The 18,907-nt window shown below is 41.2% G+C and overlaps 1 protein-coding gene across 2 annotated transcripts in view; it reads right to left on the bottom strand.

Annotated features, from left to right (window-relative positions):
- Positions 1 to 11,682: 11,682 nt before the first annotated feature.
- LOC117517449 (long-chain specific acyl-CoA dehydrogenase, mitochondrial-like) overlaps positions 11,683 to 18,907 on the bottom strand; it is a 33,826-nt gene continuing 26,601 nt past the window's right edge. For both annotated transcript variants that reach the window (XM_034178470.1, XM_034178480.1), the window contains exons 8-11: positions 15,451 to 15,564; positions 14,670 to 14,797; positions 12,069 to 12,155; positions 11,683 to 11,969 (exon numbers count right to left, since the gene is read on the bottom strand). In XM_034178470.1, coding sequence (XP_034034361.1) covers positions 11,876 to 11,969; positions 12,069 to 12,155; positions 14,670 to 14,797; positions 15,451 to 15,564 — 423 coding nt within the window. In that variant the 3' untranslated portion in view covers positions 11,683 to 11,875. The remainder of the gene's footprint in view (positions 11,970 to 12,068; positions 12,156 to 14,669; positions 14,798 to 15,450; positions 15,565 to 18,907) is intronic.

Below are 18,907 nucleotides of genomic sequence, written 5' to 3'. Positions count from 1 at the left end.
ACGCTGGAGGGACTACATCTCTCAGCTGACTTGGGAACGCCTTGGGGTTCCCCCGGAGGAGCTGGAGGAGGTGTGTGTGGATCGGGAGGTCTTGGCGGCTTTGCTTGAGCTGCTGCCCCCGCGACCCGACTCCAGATAAAGCGGAAGAAAATGGATGGATGGATGGATAGAAAATAAAGCATCAGTTTGTCAAACAGAAACATATTATGTAACACATTATGTATGCCATGACACGAGATACTAGTCTGATCCTTAATTAATTTTATTATGAAGTTAAGTCCTCTGCGGGAACCATCAGCTTATCATGGTGGAGAGGTATGTGTGCTGCCATGAACCTGAAAGCTGTGTTGTCTGGAGCCTTTGGGCTCCTGGTAGGGTCTCTCATAGCAAATTGGTCTCAGGCAAGAGGCCAGACTAAGAATGGGTCACAAGAAACCATGATAGAATGAGGCAGAGGAAACGTGACCCAGCCCGGAGGAAGTCTGGGGCCCCCATCTGAAGCCAGGCCTGGATGAAGGGCCCATCAGCGAGTGCCTGGTGGCTGGGCTTGCCACAGAGCCCGGTCAGGAACAGCCGAAAAGGCAATGTGGACCTTCCATCTTCACACTGTGGGCTCACCACCTGTAGGAAGAACTGCTGGTGTCAGGTGCCCTATTCCATGGGTGGCCGTGAAAGTTGAGGGCCTTGGCGGACCAGACCTGGGCGGAAGGGGCTCACTCTCTGCGGGAAAATCACCTCACTGTGGGGGAAGGAGCCGGAGTTTGTGCGGGAGGCGGAGCGATACCAGTTGGAGCTGGTGGGCCTCGCCTTCATGCACAGCCTCTGCTCTGGAAGCACTCTCCTTGATAGGGGTTGGACCTTATTCTTCTCTGGAGTTGCCCAGGGTGTGATGCATCTGGTTGATGTGGGGATACTCACAAGTCCCCGGCTGAGTGCCGCTACATTGGAGTTTACCCTGGTAGATGAGAGGGCCACCTCCCTGCTAATAAAATTTTATGGTCAACAGTATCAAAAGCAGCACTGAGGTCTAACAGAACAAGCACAGAGATGAGTCCACTGTCTGAGGCCATAAGAAGATCATTTGTAACCTTCACTAATGCTGTTTCTGTACTATGATGAATTCTAAAACTTGACTGAAACTCTTCAAATAGACCATTCCTCTGCAGATGATCAGTTAGCTGTTTTACAACTACCCTTTCAAGAATTTTTGAGAGAAAAGGAAGGTTGGAGATTGGCCTATAATTAGCTAAGATAGCTGGGTCAAGTGATGGCTTTTTAAGTAATGGTTTAATTACTGCCACCTTAAAAGCCTGTGGTACATAGCCAACTAATAAAGATAGATTGATCATATTTAAGATCGAAGCATTAAATAATGGTAGGGCTTCCTTGAGCAGCCTCGTAGGAATGGGGTCTAATAGACATGTTGATGGTTTGGATGAAGTAACTAATGAAAATAACTCAGACAGAACAATCGGAGAGAAAGAGTCTAACCAAATACCGGCATCACTGAAAGCAGCCAAAGATAACAATACGTCTTTGGGATGGTTATGAGTAATTTTTTCTCTAATAGTTAAAATTTTATTAGCAAAGAAAGTCATGAAGTCATTACTAGTTAAAGTTAAAGGAATACTCAGCTCAACAGAGCTCTGACTCTTTGTCAGCCCGGCTACAGTGCTGAAAAGAAACCTGGGGTTGTTCTTATTTTCTTCAATTAGTGATGAGTAGTAAGATGTCCTAGCTTTACAGAGGGCTTTTTTATCGAGCAACAGACTCTTTTTCCAGGCTAAGTGAAGATCTTCTAAATTAGTGAGACGCCATTTCCTCTCCAACTTATGGGTTATCTGCTTTAAGCTGCAAGTTTGTGAGTTATACCACGGAGTCAGGCACTTCTGATTTAAAGCTCTCTTTTTCAGAGGAGCTACAGCATCCAAAGTTGTCTTCAATGAGGATGTAAAACTATTGACGAGATACTCTATCTCACTTACAGAGTTCAGGTAGCTACTCTGCACTGTGTTGGTATATGGCATTAGAGAACATAAAGAAGGAATCATATCCTTAAACCTAGTTACAGCGCTTTCTGAAAGACTTCTAGTGTAATGAAACTTATTCCCCACTGCTGGGTAGTCCATCAGAGTAAATGTAAATGTTATTAAGAAATGATCAGACAGAAGGGAGTTTTCAGGGAATACTGTTAAGTCTTCAATTTCCATACCATAAGTCAGAACAAGATCTAAGATATGATTAAAGTGGTGGGTGGACTCATTTACATTTTGAGCAAAGCCAATTGAGTCTAATAATAGATTAAATGCAGTGCTGAGGCTGTCATTCTCAGCATCTGTGTGGATGTTAAAATCGCCCTCTATAATTATCTTATCTGAGCTAAGCACTAAGTCAGACAAAAGGTCTGAAAATTCACAGAGAAACTCACAGTAATGACCAGGTGGATGATAGATAATAACAAATAAAACTGTTTTTTTGGACTTCCAATTTGGATGGACAAGCCTAAGAGTCAAGCTTTCAAATGAATTAAAGCTCTGTCTGGGTTTTTGATTAATTAATAAGCTGGAATGGAAGATTGCTGCTAATCCTCCGCCTCGGCCCGTGCTACGAGCATTCTGGCAGTTAATGTGACTCAGGGGAGTTGACTCATTTAAACTAACATATTCATCCTGCTGTAACCAGGTTTCTGTAAGGCAGAATAAATCAATATGTTGATCAATTATTATATCATTTACTAACAGGGACTTAGAAGAGAGAGACCTAATGTTTAATAGACCACATTTAACTGTTTTAGTCTGTGGTGCAGTTGAAGGTGCTATATTATTTTTTCTTTTTGAATTTTTATGCTTAAATAGATTTTTGCTGGTTATTGGTGGTCTGGGAGCAGGCACCGTCTCTACGGGGATGGGGTAATGAGGGGATGGCAGGGGGAGAGAAGCTGCAGAGAGGTGTGTGGTCCCAACCCTGGATAGTCACGGTTTGGAGGATTTAAGAAAATTGGCCAGATTTCTAGAAATGAGAGCTGCTCCATCCAAAGTGGGATGGATGCCGTCTCTCCTAACAAGACCAGATTTTCCCCAGAAGCTTTGCCAATTATCTATGAAGCCCACCTCATTTTTTGGACACCACTCAGACAGCCAGCAATTCAAGGAGAACATGCGGCTAAACATGTCACTCCCGGTCCGATTGGGGAGGGGCCCAGAGAAAACTACAGAGTCCGACATTGTTTTTGCAAAGTTACACACCGATTCAATGTTAATTTTAGTGACCTCCGATTGGCGTAATCGGGTGTCATTACTGCCGACGTAAATTACAATCTTACCAAATTTACGCTTAGCCTTAGCCAGCAGTTTCAAATTTCCTTCAATGTCACCTGCTCTGGCCCCCGGAAGACTATGGTTGCTGGTGTCGCTAACTTCACATTTCTCAAAACAGAGTCGCCAATAACCAGAGTTTGATCCTCGGCGGGTGTGTCGCCGAGTGGGGAAAAACGGTTAGAAATGTGAACGGGTTGGCGGTGTACACGGGGCTTCTGTTTAGAACTACGCTTCCTCCTCACAGTCACCCAGTCGGCCTGCTTTCCCGGCTGCTCGGGATCTGCCAGAGGGAAACTAACGGCGGCTAAGCTACCTTGGTCCGCACCGACTACAGGGGCCTGGCTAGCTGTAGAATTTTCCACGGTGCGGAGCCGAGTCTCCAATTCGCCCAGCCTGGCCTCCAAAGTTACGAATAAGCTACACTTATTACAAGTACCATTACTGCTAAAGGAGGCCGAGGAATAACTAAACATTTCACACCCAGAGCAGAAAAGTGCGGGAGAGACAGGAGAAGCCGCCATGCTAAACCGGCTAAGAGCTAGTAGCTGCGCTAAGCTAGCAGATTCCTAAAAACACACAAAGTGAATAATGTGTAAATAATTTAGAGGTGATTCAGCAGAGGGAGTGCTTTAGTTAAGGCACGTGAAGATTACACTGTGAAACAAATCGTTATCTAGGTAACTAGATCAATCTAACTGCGCAGATTAAACAGCTAACAGATACAGCAAAACACAGCTGTGCTCCGGAACAGGAAGTGATACAATACCGCAGTGAGAGCCAACCACCAGTAGAGGCAAGCAAAGGATGACACTCTGTTGGCCTCAAATGAGGATGTAATCCGGTGCTGGAAGGAACACTTTGAGGAACCCCTCATCAGACCAGAGCGCCCTCTGGTAGAAGTCACTGAGGCAGTCAAACAACTCTGCAGTGGCAAAACCCCAGGGGTTGACGAGATCTGTCCAGAAATGCGGAAGGCTCTGGGTATGCAGGGACTGTCTTGGATGAGATGTTTCTTCAACATTGCGTTGAGGTCTGGGACAGTGCCTAAGGAGTGGCAATGAGATGGGATGAGGATCAGCACCTCTAAATCTGAGGCCATGGTTCTCAGCAGGAAACCAAAGTATTGCCTATTCCAGGTAGGGAATGTGGTCTTGCCCCGAGTGAAGGCATTCAAGTACCTCGGGGTCTTGTTCATGAGTGAGGAGACAATGGAGTGTGAGATTGGCCGGAGAATTGGTGCAGCAGGGGTAGTATTGCATTCGCTCTACCGTACTGTTGTGATGAAAAGGGAGCTGAACCAAAAGGTGAAGCTCTCGATCTACTGACCTACTAATCTTCATTCCTACTCTCACCTCTGGTCATGAGGGTTGGGTCATGGCTGAAAGAACTAGATCATGGGTACAAGTGGCCAAAATGGGCTTCCTTAGGACAGTGGCTGGTGCCTCCCTGAGAGATAGGGTGAGAAGCTCGGTCATCCGTGGGGAGCTCGGAGTAGAGCTGCTGTTCCTTTGCGCTGAAAGTAGCCAGCTGAGGTGGTTCGGGCATCTGGTAAGGATGCTTCCTGGGCACCTCCCTAGGTGTTCCAGGCACATTCATCTGGGAGGAGACCCCAGGGGAAGACCCAGGACTACGCAGAGAGATTATATCTCCACACTGGCCTGGGAACGCCTTGGGATCCCCCAGTCAGAGGTGGTCAATGTGGTCCAGGAAAGGGAAGTCTGGGGTACCCTGCTAAAGCTGTTACCACCGTTACCTGATCCATGTTAAGGGGTTGAACATGAGTGTGATGAAGTTAAGTTAAATATGGGAAATATTCAGGGGTGAACGTAAGAGCTTTGTGTGCTCGCATCATATTAAAGATATTAATATTAAAAGACTGCTCTTAACCTACCTGCGGCATCGCTTTTATGCAGCGCTTCTCTGCAGAAATTTCAAATAAAATAAACTAAACAGCCACGCTGGCCAGTTTTGTCGGTACTTAAGTTTTCCCCTTAAGTGAGTGGTAACTCAGATTGTGTGTGCGCCACTCCAGCTGGAGCCAATCCGTATATATGTGTGTGTACGTCAGCGTGTGCACATTTGCCGTCCAGAGCCCATTGGGACCCCTTTTCACCCTTCAGTCCCTTCCTCATTGGGGCACAGATTCATCTGTCATCTTTTTTTTTTACTTTTAAACTTGTTTCATGTCACAGTTAAACAGGGCACTTGATGTTGCAGTGCCGTATGCCTGCATATCGGCTGTAGAGGACCCTTCATCTCTTACCGGTATGGCATACCCCGGCATGGCGTACCCCTAAATGTGTGGTCTGATCAATTTCATTTCTCCTAACCCTCATTTTTCAGTACCTTCGTTCGGTGGAGTCACACAAGATATTCAGCTCAAATGCATATTTTGTACCACTTTATTTGATAACATAATTTTTCTGATGCAGTAGGCCTATATACATAACAACACACTAAAGTCAAGCTGTGGTGTTGTGTGTGTGTGGGGGGGGGGACCCCTAGTAGCCCATGGACTACCAGGATACAGAGTTTGAGGAATTTAACACTGAAAAGAGTGGACACGCAGACACTTTCTGGCGTTAACACTGGTGATTTTGCTGTGTTCCTTGCTGAGACTTTACAAGGTTGAAGTTGGTCTCAGTGAGACATTCACGATCCGTACCTTATTGACATAAATACAATCAAACAAGAGTTTTTGCTAATATTTTCATCAAGTTTTATGACAACTGATTGATCTAGTTTTGATGCATATCCCGATTTGATCTTAAATCTTCAGTGTTCACTTTCATATTACAGTAAATCAAGATTTCAACTTATGTCTTTGGAACATCACAGGCCAGAAAGCCCTGAAGGACAGAAGAGCCCAGTGGCCCACATTGAGAACAGGACCAGCTGGAACGCCATATCGAGTTCCTGCAGTTCCTCAGGTGGTCTCACACAGGTCAGCACACGGAACGCAAGTAAGATAACATGCACTTGTTTACTGTGAGCTTCAGCTGCTTTGACCAATACAGAGGAGGAAGCGATCTGCAGAGACCGCTGGTCTGTGCTACCATGAACCCTGCGCAGGACCCACCAAAAGACCCAGAAGGTATTTACTGCTCCGCTTTTTGTTTCAATGTATAGATGTAAGCTGGTTTTGTTTTGATTGTGACATTCTAGACAGTTTAAAATTTGTCGTTCCCTGTTGGTAGAAGAGGCCTGTCATTAGTCCTGCTCAGATCAGGAGACCAGAAGTCCACTGCATTTGACTGAAGTACTTTAAAAGTAATCTACATGTGCTTGTGGTGTCATTATCAGAGCTGAAGATGTGCAGTCTGACCAACCAGAGTCCTGGACCGAACCTGACCAGAAGACCTGGGCCCACATTAAGGTTAAAAACATCACTGTCAATAATGTGGAAAGCGTTTATTGTGATTTATGTCAAATCACCGCATGGCTTCACACTGCTTGTTGATTTGCAGCTCTATCCTCAAGATCCAGGACACCACATTAGTGTCAAGGTGCCGGACAGCAACCAACAGGCCAACATTTGTATCTTGAAGCCTCCAGAGAAAACTGGTGAGTCGTGGCAGCCACATGAATCAGGTTTCTATTTTGCAAAAGCTGCAGAATCTCAGATTTCGGGATTAATTTTGTAATTTATAAATGATATAAGTGTCTCCAGTTGTCAGCAACATTTTGTTACTTTTTGCTTTTAAATCCAAAAAAGAAACTGAGAGCCATTTAAATATTCCACACTGTTAATGTGCTCGTATGATCAGCACCATGGACAGCTCCCCTGAAGATTCATCTTTCTACAATCTGCTTTTAAAAGTACATGAAATAAATAATCGTTGAAAACGTTTAACTGTCAAAACAAACACACCCACATGACATTTGATATTTAAAATCCCATCAGGATCTGGGTGTTGATATTTTGAACAAAAAGTGGTATTTCTTTTAAAATCCCTGTGTTGTTTTTCCCACCAGGCTCCACAGTGACCACCCCCATCCACACCATGACTGGACTCAAGAGGTCCAGAAGGCACTGGAGGATCAAGATGCCTTATCCATGCCACATCCGCAGTCTGTGGAGTTGTGCAGATGCTGCTGATCTTGCACCAGATATGGATATGTTGATGGAGAAGGAGGTCATGGTGAGCAGGTCAACAGCTCAGATGAAAGTGGACTCTGTCCCTCCAGCAGCTCCAGCGACTGGTGCGAAGAAAAAGGAGAAGACAAAGCACATCTGTTCTTGTACTCCAATGAAAAATTGTCCCCAATATATATTATATGTCGACCATTAAAAGTTTGTCCAAACACTTGAGGGACAAGTTGAACGGTTTCTTGAGCTGAAATATAGACCTACAGGTGTCATGGTTTAAAACCACACTTTTAATTTCATCTGTAATTTGAGCTTGCATATAAATCACTATGTTTACAATGAGATCTTGTTACAGAAGACTGTATGCATAATTCTAAAGTTAAACAAAGTTTAGAAGATCATTTTTAAGCCATCTCACATTTTCAACTTGTAACCAGTTTAATCCACAACGCACTTGATATTAAGGGAAAGGCCTACACCCCTGGAAAAATTCTGTTAAATTTTTTACACGTTTAAGTTAAATGCATCAATCTGATACACTTTTGGGGTGCTTGAACATAAATAAAAATTAACATAATAGTAATAAAATAGAGGCTAAGATTACGCTCGCTGCCTGGTGTTTATCATCTGCTCCTCATAATTAGGGAATAACCCTGTTGCGTCTGATTTGTGGACGTTCATGCTGGTTACACAGTCGCAAATTGAGCTTCTTTTTTTTTAAAGTTTTACTGGCGAGGCAGATTTGAGGAAAAAATGTAATTGGATTAGAATTCAGTATACATGCCAACAATTAATATTCAATATCCAGCCATTACTTTCTATTTGTATTTGTCCAGAATTGTAATGAGACACGAGATAATCATCAGTTATTTACCAGATTACTGTTCCTGCAAGTCTGTTTCTCCACACCAGACGTGGATGCTAACTACTGACCTGGTAATGGCTGGATCCCTTTGGTATGAGGTTTCTTCGGAGGATCCTTGGGTACTAATAGAATAACTTTGTGAGCATAGCTGTAGAGAAATTATTTGCAAAACCAAATTTCTTTGCAATTTCTTTAGAAACTTTTTTGAAACCAAATTTATCTACTTCAGCCCGTAACCTGAAGTCTCTCCCTCCGTGGAGCATTTAACGTGAGAGTGACCTGCTCTTTACGGTAATGAGTGGGTCTTACCGTTCTGCTGGTGAGGAAGAGTGTGCGCATGACTGACTCACCACCAGTTCCTCTTGTTGTCACTGCAACCAGCTCTCCCTGTCTGGCCACGCTCCTCAACAGCTACTTCCCCCCGGTGGTCAGCCCACACTCAATATAGGCAGTTCAGGATTTTCAAAAGGTGTAAAAGGCATGCAAAACAATTCGTTAGGATGTGCATAAAACTCAGTCTCTTCCTCTCAAGTGTTGCAGCGTTCTGCCTTCTCTCCACAACAAACTCCCTTAGCAGGTGTTTCATCAGCACTGACCCCCACCTTCAACCTCCCTAAACCCCGCCTACTGCTACACTTCAAGAGCCCAAATGAATCCCCTAAAACACACTCGTAACAGACCACAATAATATGCTTTTATAACATCCACCTGCTGACTGTCTGAACAGCACATACGAAATGAAGCCAGAGAGAACCAGCATCAATTTGGTGACTGGTTTAATTCATCTGACGCTGATCAATTAAAAAAAAAAATCTTAATTGGACCAGATTCTGATGGTTTGAAATCCCTAATGCCAAATTATCTTAGTGAGGGTTTACGGCACTTCAAACTCTGAGGCCAAAAGAAAGATGCTACAGTACAACCTTCATCTATTGCATCAATGTTTATCCAGCTTTATCAGGGTTCTCAGCAGGATTTTTTTCTCAGCATAATGGGATGGAAAAATCACCTTAAAAACCCGGGGGTTCGGGGGATGCTTAGGCTTTGTACCCACCTCCCCCCTGAAACTTTTGCATTATGGGCTTATAAAGGGCCTTCTTTGTCAGTCTAAATATACCAAAACCTGAAGAAGAGAACATCTCTGTGCTTGAAAATGTAAGGCAAGTGTCTCCAAAAACCACCAATTTTAGGTTGAAGCTGCAGAGGAGACCTTCATCTGGTTAAATGTCCTTAGGGTCCAGCTCACCTGTCGTCTCTGCAAACTCACACCTGCTGCTCCATTTCTAAATAAAACAAAGGCTCTTTAAACAGCAGCTATTATATTATTTGGAAAATCTCCTTCCTTTTATGTTTTATCATTAAGAGAATGAATCATTAAACATGTCCATGAAATCAACATTCAGTCAAAAAGCCATTTGCAGAGGTAGAAGGCCCACCCTTATTTTGCATAATTTAAAAACATTCACAATCACTGGAACCGTGAAATTTATATTTTAGTAATTACTCTGTCCTGATTACAACATTAAAAGCAATCACACAGTCAACAAGGACATAATTAAATGCTGAAATGACTAAATTAAAAAAGAGCTTCATCATGAGGTTTATGTCACACTGAGAAATCCTAATTAATAAACAACACTGCAGTCATCTCCTGTTGTGTTTATTATATATATATATATATATATATATATATATATATATTTACAGTGTCTTTATTCCTGGTTGAAATGCAGATATGAATGAAGGACTCTATCAGACTTAAAAATGTACACATTACTTTTCATGCTATTTTGTCTAAAAATAAATACCCAAGGTTCATTATCATGTTAATCAAGAAAATATCCTCATGTGAAACAACAACAGATAAATTGTGGTTTTAATTTACAGACAAATATCAACTTATTTAATGTAAGAAACATTTTTACTTCAAAATGTACAGTAATCAGAAATGTACACTAATCAGAAATTAATCTTGACGTTAAACAACAACAACAACAACAAGAATTTCATTAATAAACTGTTGTGTATAAATTAGCAGTTGTGATGTTCCTGACACGTCTACACTGTTCTGTGTTTTGGCCGGATGACCCATTTCTTTTGGCTTTAAAGTAAGGCTGTAACAAAGATTTAAAAAAAACCTGGCTTTACTCCACAAAATTTGGCTCTCATAATGCAGGCAACAATGTTTTATAGGGTTATAAATTTCAAACTCTTCCGGGGGAGGCTGCCCCCGATCTCCCCTATCATGCAGCGCTCGGTGCTCGGCTCGCTGCAGGAGAACTTTTTCCCCACCTCAGTCCGCAGCTCGCTGTAGGAGAACTTTAGCGGGCAGGAGAATTTAAGCGGCTGCATAAGAACTTTTCCCCAATAACTTTCCCATAGCTGCGTATCGATCGCTGGGGACAGTTCCAGCGAAATTGGGGGAAGTTCTCCTCTATTCCACAACAGACAACCTTCGTGCGCTGTCTCACAAAAAAGGAACGTTATGAGGAACGAAAAAAAAGAAAACCCTATGGTGTGAAGCGGCGGACGATTCTCTTCTCTTTCCCGAGAACACAAGAGAATCCGGTAGCGACTTTAATCAGCAGAAAAGTGAGTCACAAGTGACATCTTTAATAGCTTTGACTGAGGTTGATGAAAAAATGAACATTTCTCTACGCTGATTGTGGACCTGCTGTTTCTGATTTAGAAGCAGCAGGTCCACAATCAGTGTAAAGAAATGATCATTTTCCCGCTACACGCCCTCGTAAACAGTGTAACGGCCCAACTGCAGCAAAAAAATTTTCAGGCAGCAGGTGTAATAGATCGTTACGCTGTTATAATGCTGGTGAGAACCCTGTTTATGGTGCAGTGGAACCATAGGAGATCTTTTGAAGAAGTCTTCAGCTAGTTTGCCAGAAGGCACATGGGAGGCCTGAGTCTAGATGTGATCAGTTTTCTTGTATGAGATGTGTGTGCGACTGCAAGAACGTGTGACACACTGAGTCCAATTTTACACCTTTCTCCTGCCCTTATGGAACAAATATAATTGAGCAGAAGTAGAAGTGTCTTATCACAAGACACACTCGAGCAGCACCAAACCACCAGTTTACAAAACATCAATATCGCCTAGTACATTTGACCCAAACTGTTACTTGGCAGTGAAATAATTCCACAGCTTCAGTCTGAGCTACTTGGACGGAACCTGATACTTCAATTTTCAATTTCAATTTATTAATTTATATAGCGCCAACTCACGACAAAGTCGTCCCAAGGCGCTTCACACAATACACAACAACACAAATTAATCTAAAATCAAAATTAAAAGCACGAAAAGCACAATAAAAAGACAAAACACAGTAGAATAAAAAGAAATTACAAAGCAAGCACAAACAGATTAAATTAATGATAAGACAGGTAAGACAGAACATTTCAAATCAAACCTGAAAAATCTGATTTCATACAACATGCTCATCAGCTAATTCAAAATTTTCTAAACAGTCTGTAATTCTCTCATTGCACTTTACCAGTTAATTCTATCTGTTAAGTTCCCTCGTGGACTTTCACAACCCTCCATGATCAATCACATGCACCTCAGATTGTTCCTCCTCTGCTTCATTTTCCTCACTTGTGGCTGACTATGCTGCGGGCAATCAGCTCTTTCATGATCTCGTTGGTGCCACCGTAGATGGGCTGAACACGGGAGTCCACGAACGCCCTGCAGAGAAAAGAAGGTGAACTTAAAACCTCGCTGATAAAGTCCAGAATAAATGTCAGCAATCAGCCAACAATTGCTATGTGACTCAGTGACACTCACTTAGCGATGGGATATTCCCACATGTAGCCCCAACCTCCATGGAGCTGTAGGCACTGAGTGGCAACCTTGTTCTGGAGTTCAGAGGCCCTGAGGAGGAGAACGTCAGTACATGAGAAATACGAATGAGGACATTGTGTGATCACCAGCATCATCTGTTGGCCAGACTTCCATCCACCTCCTCAAACGTGTGTAAATGTGGCTTTCAACATACCTTGTACGTGTTTTCCAGGAAAAACTGGTACCAATTCGTCATTCTACAGTGTTGTAGCAACATTGCTGGAAGGCTCCAAAATTCCACTGTGGCAAAGTCACTTACTAACATCACGACTATAAAGCGATTCTGTAACAACGTTATGGCAATGTTGAATTACACTGTGTAACAAATTTTTATTTTGTTCCTGGGTACACAGTGTGTTTTCCTAAGCTGTTATGCCTTAAATAAATAGAAAATAGCTGTTATTCCACAGAAACGTTGCTTCTGTGATCAGGACAATGATATTTTGAAATGTCTGTTTTCAAGAATATTCTCGATTCACCTTCACTACTACTGAGTAGTCTTCTAGAATATTCTTTAACTGCTAGAACTGTCCAGAATTTTCTAGAAATTTCAAGAAACTTTTAGAACTTTCTAGAACGTAAAAAAAAAATAAAATCAAAGTGTGTAATGTAGTCATTTTTCCATAGACTTTAGACATAAGCAGTTGAAATATAACACTTAGAAGCCAGCAACAAAAATTGCTTTACATAGTGTTATTTAGTAAGAATGTTTCGTGCAACATTTACAGAACTCTACAAATTTACTTGGGACAACATTGTCACAATTTCAGTGCAACTTTGTGACAATGTGGCAGCGTAAGTGTGGTAGCTGGAGTCACGGATGAGCGCAAACTATTTCACATATTATCATTAACTTATTTGTATCCAGAAAAAAAAAAAAAAACAACAAAATTAAGTCTGCCGTAGACTGACAGTATACTGGATTTTCTGGAGTAAAAGTCATGTTGTTTTTGTGTTTGTTGGTTTTTTCTTTTTTTACTAGTTTTGGAGGCCTCGTGACTTATACTTCAGCTTGTTATTAATAATAGTAATTATCGTCACTATTTATACTGGACGTTCCAAGGAATCAAAGCACTAAACAAAAAAAACTCCAGTAATAAAAGAACAAATTCCAATAATAAGTACAGTACAATAATGCACAATTATCCCAAATTAAAAAGCTGATAACAGAAAAAGGTGTAACTTTTATATGCCCCCCCCAAGACGCATTTTTTTTTTAACAGGTGTGATGTTAGTTGCCGTATTTTTCAGAGTGTAAGTCGTGGGTTTTTTTGTTGCTAGTTTGGGAGGCCCGCGACTTACACTCAAATACATCTTTGGAAAAAATAATGTGTTTGTTACTTATAATAATAATGATAAGAACTATTTATACAAGACTTCTACAGGAATCAAAGCACAAACCAAATAAACTCCCATAATAAATGAATAAATGCCAATAAAAAGAAGTACACTACAGCAATGCAGAAATTCCAAATGAATGAGCCGATACTGAAAAATGGTAATTCTGATAATACTGAAAAAAAACTGCTACTCTGGAAAATACGATATTCATTAAAAAGCCTACAGAAGAATGCAAAGTGTAATTGTTCGTCCCCACGTTGCATACTTTTATTTTGCTTGGGTTAATCCATCTCATGCAATGTGCTTGGAAAATGATGTCAAAACGCAACTCGAAATGAGGCAGTGCGGCGTCCAACTGATCCCTGTGACCTAATAGCCAGTCAGTCAAAAAAAGCAGTATGGCGGTGACATTCAAAAGTACCCCAAATACACATGGACAGCATGGGGAAGGGGAGGGGGTAGTGACTGTTTATGACAGTTTTGTGACATATGTAGTCCTGAGCTGTAGGGGGAGATCTGTAAAGAAGAATGTGACCCCCCCCCCCAAAAAAAAAAAAAACAGCAAAAAAGTTGCATTGTGCTTCTTTAAAGGATTAGGGGGTTTGAAGACAAATGTCAGCAACCCAAGCAGTCACTGTCTAAATCTGAATCAACTGCAGAACAATATTTCGATTTATACAGATTTGTTATATTACACTGGTCAACACGATTTTTCTTGCATGGAGTTTTTCAAAGCATTTTGAGTAATTTGGGAGCGATGAAGCTGAATCTGGTGTTAGATTTTGCCAATCACATCATGTGTTTGGATATATTAAAATCTATTTCTCGTATCAAGCACTGAAACAAAAGCTGCAGTCTCGCACACCTCTTCGGCGCCATAAACGATATTACGGCTCTTGTTCACATTTCTTAACCCAGTTTAAAAACTATGCTTTGATGCTGCTTTTGTGAAGGATTAGCGACGTCAAACTCGTGAGTGTATGAGCAACTTTTGCGTAATCCATCAATATGCACCATGCACAATGCAAAAAAACGTGATGTGATAGAGGAAATCTGAGCTCAGATTCAGAATCAGAACCCCACAATTACCCTAGATCAGTTATTAAAGTCCATGCAAGAAATTATTATTATTATTATTATTTTTTGACCAGTGTTATCAGGTAGCAGGTAAAAGCAGAAATGGGTATCAGCCGTGTGTCTCACCAGAACTTGGCCATGGAGGCAGTGGAGCTGTCAAGTCGTTTCTCAGAGTGGAGCTGAAGACAGTTATCTACGAAGCTTCTGCCCACACAGATCTCAGTCTTTAGCTCAGCTAGCTTGTGCTGCACAGTCTGGGGGAGCCAACATTAATAGACAGTTTATGGTACTTATTTGGATAAAACAATAAATTCAGAATCCAAATTTGAACTCCTGCTTCTTCTCTGACATGCCCACAGGAGACAGATCAATTGTTTGAGCTGAAATATACTCTTATTATGATTATTTATTGCTATTTCAGTTTTAATTAATCTCCATTACAATATATCACAAATTGTAGACACGCATGTACCGTTTCTTGGTTCGATTATTGTTCTTTCCGTCCCCTGTCCTTGTTATGTTGGTTTCCCTTGCAGTGAACTCTAGCCCCGTGCTCCCCCTCCCCCCACCTTCAGAGCACGCTATTAGTTTCTCTGTGTTATTTTGTTTCCCGGGGTGCACGGTGCACGCTTTCTGGCTGTTGTGTTTCCCACTGTGCGCTGTGCAGTATTCTTCTGTAGGGTTAACTTCATTTTAGCGCCCTTGTTATTTATGTTCTTTCACAGTCTTTTCACTTTTTTATTCCTATACATCTACAGCTTTTCCCTCTGTGCCTTTTTCTGTTCTTCCTCACATCCCCTCAGTGATCATAATTATTTGCTGTAATTCATTGTCATAATTTTATTGTGCACCGCCAATTCTGGATTTTAAAGAAGAAAAATAATTAGGAAGATGTCATCGTACAAACCTGTAGGTCAGCAATGGTCTTGCCAAAAGCCTTCCTCTGCAAAACGTAGTTCCTGGTTTCCTCAAACATGAACTCAGAGCTCGCTATGGCTACGTCACCAATCACCAGACGCTCCTATTAAATCAATAAAAACATGAGAGCAGGAGTCTGTCGTCAAGTCAGATAAACTATTTGATTTGTACTGCATCACAAAAAATGACCCAGATATTTTCCTTTCCAACATCATCAGTAACTCTTTAGAGTCAGGCTACATTAGCTGACAGCACTTAACACAGTCATAACTATCAAATAACTCACTACTAACTAACACTGGGATTAAAGGGATAACTCCAACATTTCTTAACCTGACAAATTGCTTTTTGTTTGTTTTGCACTGCAAAACAATTCTTTTTTTTTTTTCTTTTAAAATCAAATTTTACAATTTTGTAGGTCAGGTTCTAAAGCCAAATGTATATTTTTCGGTCAGGGACATGAGAAATGTACTGGCTAGGTTGTGTGTTGCTTTTGTCATTATGACTGAAGCATCTGTGTGGACAGACAAACAAAAACAAACTTCCAAAAGGGATCCTAGATGTTTTTACATTAATACACATGATATTCTGCTCACAGATGTGGTTGCAGTTTGCATGACATCCTGGGTGAACACCCCCTTCAGTATCACCTCTCCCCCTGTTACCCCCAAAGACACAAAACCCGACATTCTGCAGGAACTAACTTTTTAATGGAATGTTTGACATCCAATGTCTGAATATTTGGATTTATTTGCCATTTCAGTTGGGCTGAAAATTATCCTATGCATAAGCAACACTATTATCGCTACTCATTTCTTATGTAATATCTCGGGGTGGGAATCTCGAGGCACATGATGTGATAGAGAAAATCTGGGCTCAGATCCAGAATCAGCACCCCAAAATTACCCCAAATCAGTTATCAAAGTCTGTGCAAGAAATTAATTTTTTTTGTCTGTGTGATACTCCACTGTTAAACAAGGAAGAGGAAAATTCCCAAACAGCTGACTGTGCTCTGGAAAGAGACTGAAATAAAACAGTGAGTCCTCTGATTTCAAAACAGGTGGTGGGTCCATAGCTGGGAAGGTACACAAAAAGAGCTCCATGCCCATCCAGAGGGAAAAACCACCTGTGAAGCGTGCCACCACTCTGTGCCTTCAGCCGGCAGTAGAGGCGATGCGAGCTCAGCCCCACTTCTCAATTTATTTAGTTTATGTCGCACCAAATCGCAACAAAGCTGCCTCAACCTACCACTGTTCCTAAGGTGATATGGTACTATGAGGTCCCTAAGATAAGATGGGACCTGATTATTCAAAACCTTATAAGTAAGAAGAAGAATTTTAAATTCTATTCTAGAATTAACAGGAAGCCAATGAAGAGAGGCCAATATGGGTGAGATATGCTCTCTCCTTCTAGTCCCCGTTAGTACTCTAGCTGCAGCATTTTGAATTAACTGAAGGCTTTTCAGGGAACTTTTAGGACAACCTGATAATAATGAATTACAATAGTCCAGCCTAGAAGAAATAAATGCATGAATTAGTTTTTCAGCATCACTCTGAGACAAGACCTTTCTAATTTTAGAGATATTGCGTAAATGCAAAAAAGCAGTCCTACATATTTGTTTAATATGCGCTTTGAATGACATATCCTCATCAAAAATGACTCCAAGATTTCTCACAGTATTACTAGAGGTCAGGGTAATGCCATCCAGAGTAAGGATCTGGTTAGACACCATGTTTCTAAGATTTGTGGGGCCAAGTACAATAACTTCAGTTTTATCTGAGTTTAAAAGCAGGAAATTAGAGGTCATCCATGTCTTTATGTCTGTAAGACAATCCTGCAGTTTAGCTAATTGGTGTGTGTCCTCTGGCTTCATGGATAGATAAAGCTAGGTATCATCTGCGTAACAATGAAAATTTAAGCAATGCCGTCTAATAATACTGCCTAAGGGAAGCATGTATAAAGTGAATAAAATTGGTCCTAGCACAGAACCTTGCGGAACTCCATAATTAACCTTAGTCTGTGAAGAAGATTCCCCATTTACATGAACAAATTGTAATGTATTAGATAAATATGATTCAAACCACCGCAGCGCAGTGCCTTTAATACCTATGGCATGCTCTAATCTCTGTAATAAAATTTTATGGTCAACAGTATCAAAAGCAGCACTGAGGTCTAACAGAACAAGCACAGAGATGAGTCCACTGTCTGAGGCCATAAGAAGATCATTTGTAACCTTCACTAATGCTGTTTCTGTACTATGATGAATTCTAAAACCTGACTGAAACTCTTCAAATAGACCATTCCTCTGCAGATGATCAGTTAGCTGTTTTACAACTACCCTTTCAAGAATTTTTGAGAGAAAAGGAAGCTTGGAGATTGGCCTATAATTAGCTAAGATAGCTGGGTCAAGTGATGGCTTTTTAAGTAGTGGTTTAATTACTGCCACCTTAAAAGCCTGTGGTACATAGCTAACTAATAAAGATAGATTGATCATATTTAAGATCGAAGCATTAAATAATGGTAGGGCTTCCTTGAGCAGCCTGGTAGGAATGGGGTCTAATAGACATGTTGATGGTTTGGATGAAGTAACTAATGAAAATAACTCAGACAGAACAATCGGAGAGAAAGAGTCTAACCAAATACCGGCATCACTGAAAGCAGCCAAAGATAACGATACGTCTTTGGGATGGTTATGAGTAATTTTTTCTCTAATAGTTAAAATTTTATTAGCAAAGAAAGTCATGAAGTCATTACTAGTTAAAGTTAAAGGAATACTCGGCTCAACAGAGCTCTGACTCTTTGTCAGCCTGGCTACAGTGCTGAAAAGAAACCTGGGGTTGTTCTTATTTTCTTCAATTAGTGATGAGTAGTAAGATGTCCTAGCTTTACGGAGGGCTTTTTTATAGAGCAACAGACTCTTTTTCCAGGCTAAGTGAAGATCTTCTAAATTAGTGAGACGCCATTTCCTCTCCAACTTACGGGTTATCTGCTTTAAGCTGCGAGTTTGTGAGTTATACCACGGAGTCAGGCACTTCTGATTTAACGCTCTCTTTTTCAGAGGAGCTACAGCATCCAAAGTTGTCTTCAATGAGGATGTAAAACTACTGACGAGATACTCTATCTCACTTACAGAGTTTAGGTAGCTACTCTGCACTGTGTTGGTATATGGCATTAGAGAACATAAAGAAGGAATCATATCCTTAAACCTAGTTACAGCGCTTTCTGAAAGACTTCTAGTGTAATGAAACTTATTCCCCACTGCTGGGTAGTCCATCAGAGTAAATGTAAATGTTATTAAGAAATGATCAGACAGAAGGGAGTTTTCAGGGAATACTGTTAAGTCTTCAATTTCCATACCATAAGTCAGAACAACATCTAAGATATGATTAAAGTGCTGGGTGGACTCATTTACATTTTGAGCAAAGCCAATTGAGTCTAATAATAGA

Source organism: Thalassophryne amazonica, chromosome 1, assembly GCF_902500255.1.
Source record: "Thalassophryne amazonica chromosome 1, fThaAma1.1, whole genome shotgun sequence".
NCBI classification, from domain to species: domain Eukaryota; kingdom Metazoa; phylum Chordata; class Actinopteri; order Batrachoidiformes; family Batrachoididae; genus Thalassophryne; species Thalassophryne amazonica.
Note: the sequence above shows the minus strand (reverse complement) of the source record. Positions and strands in the feature narration are given on the sequence as shown.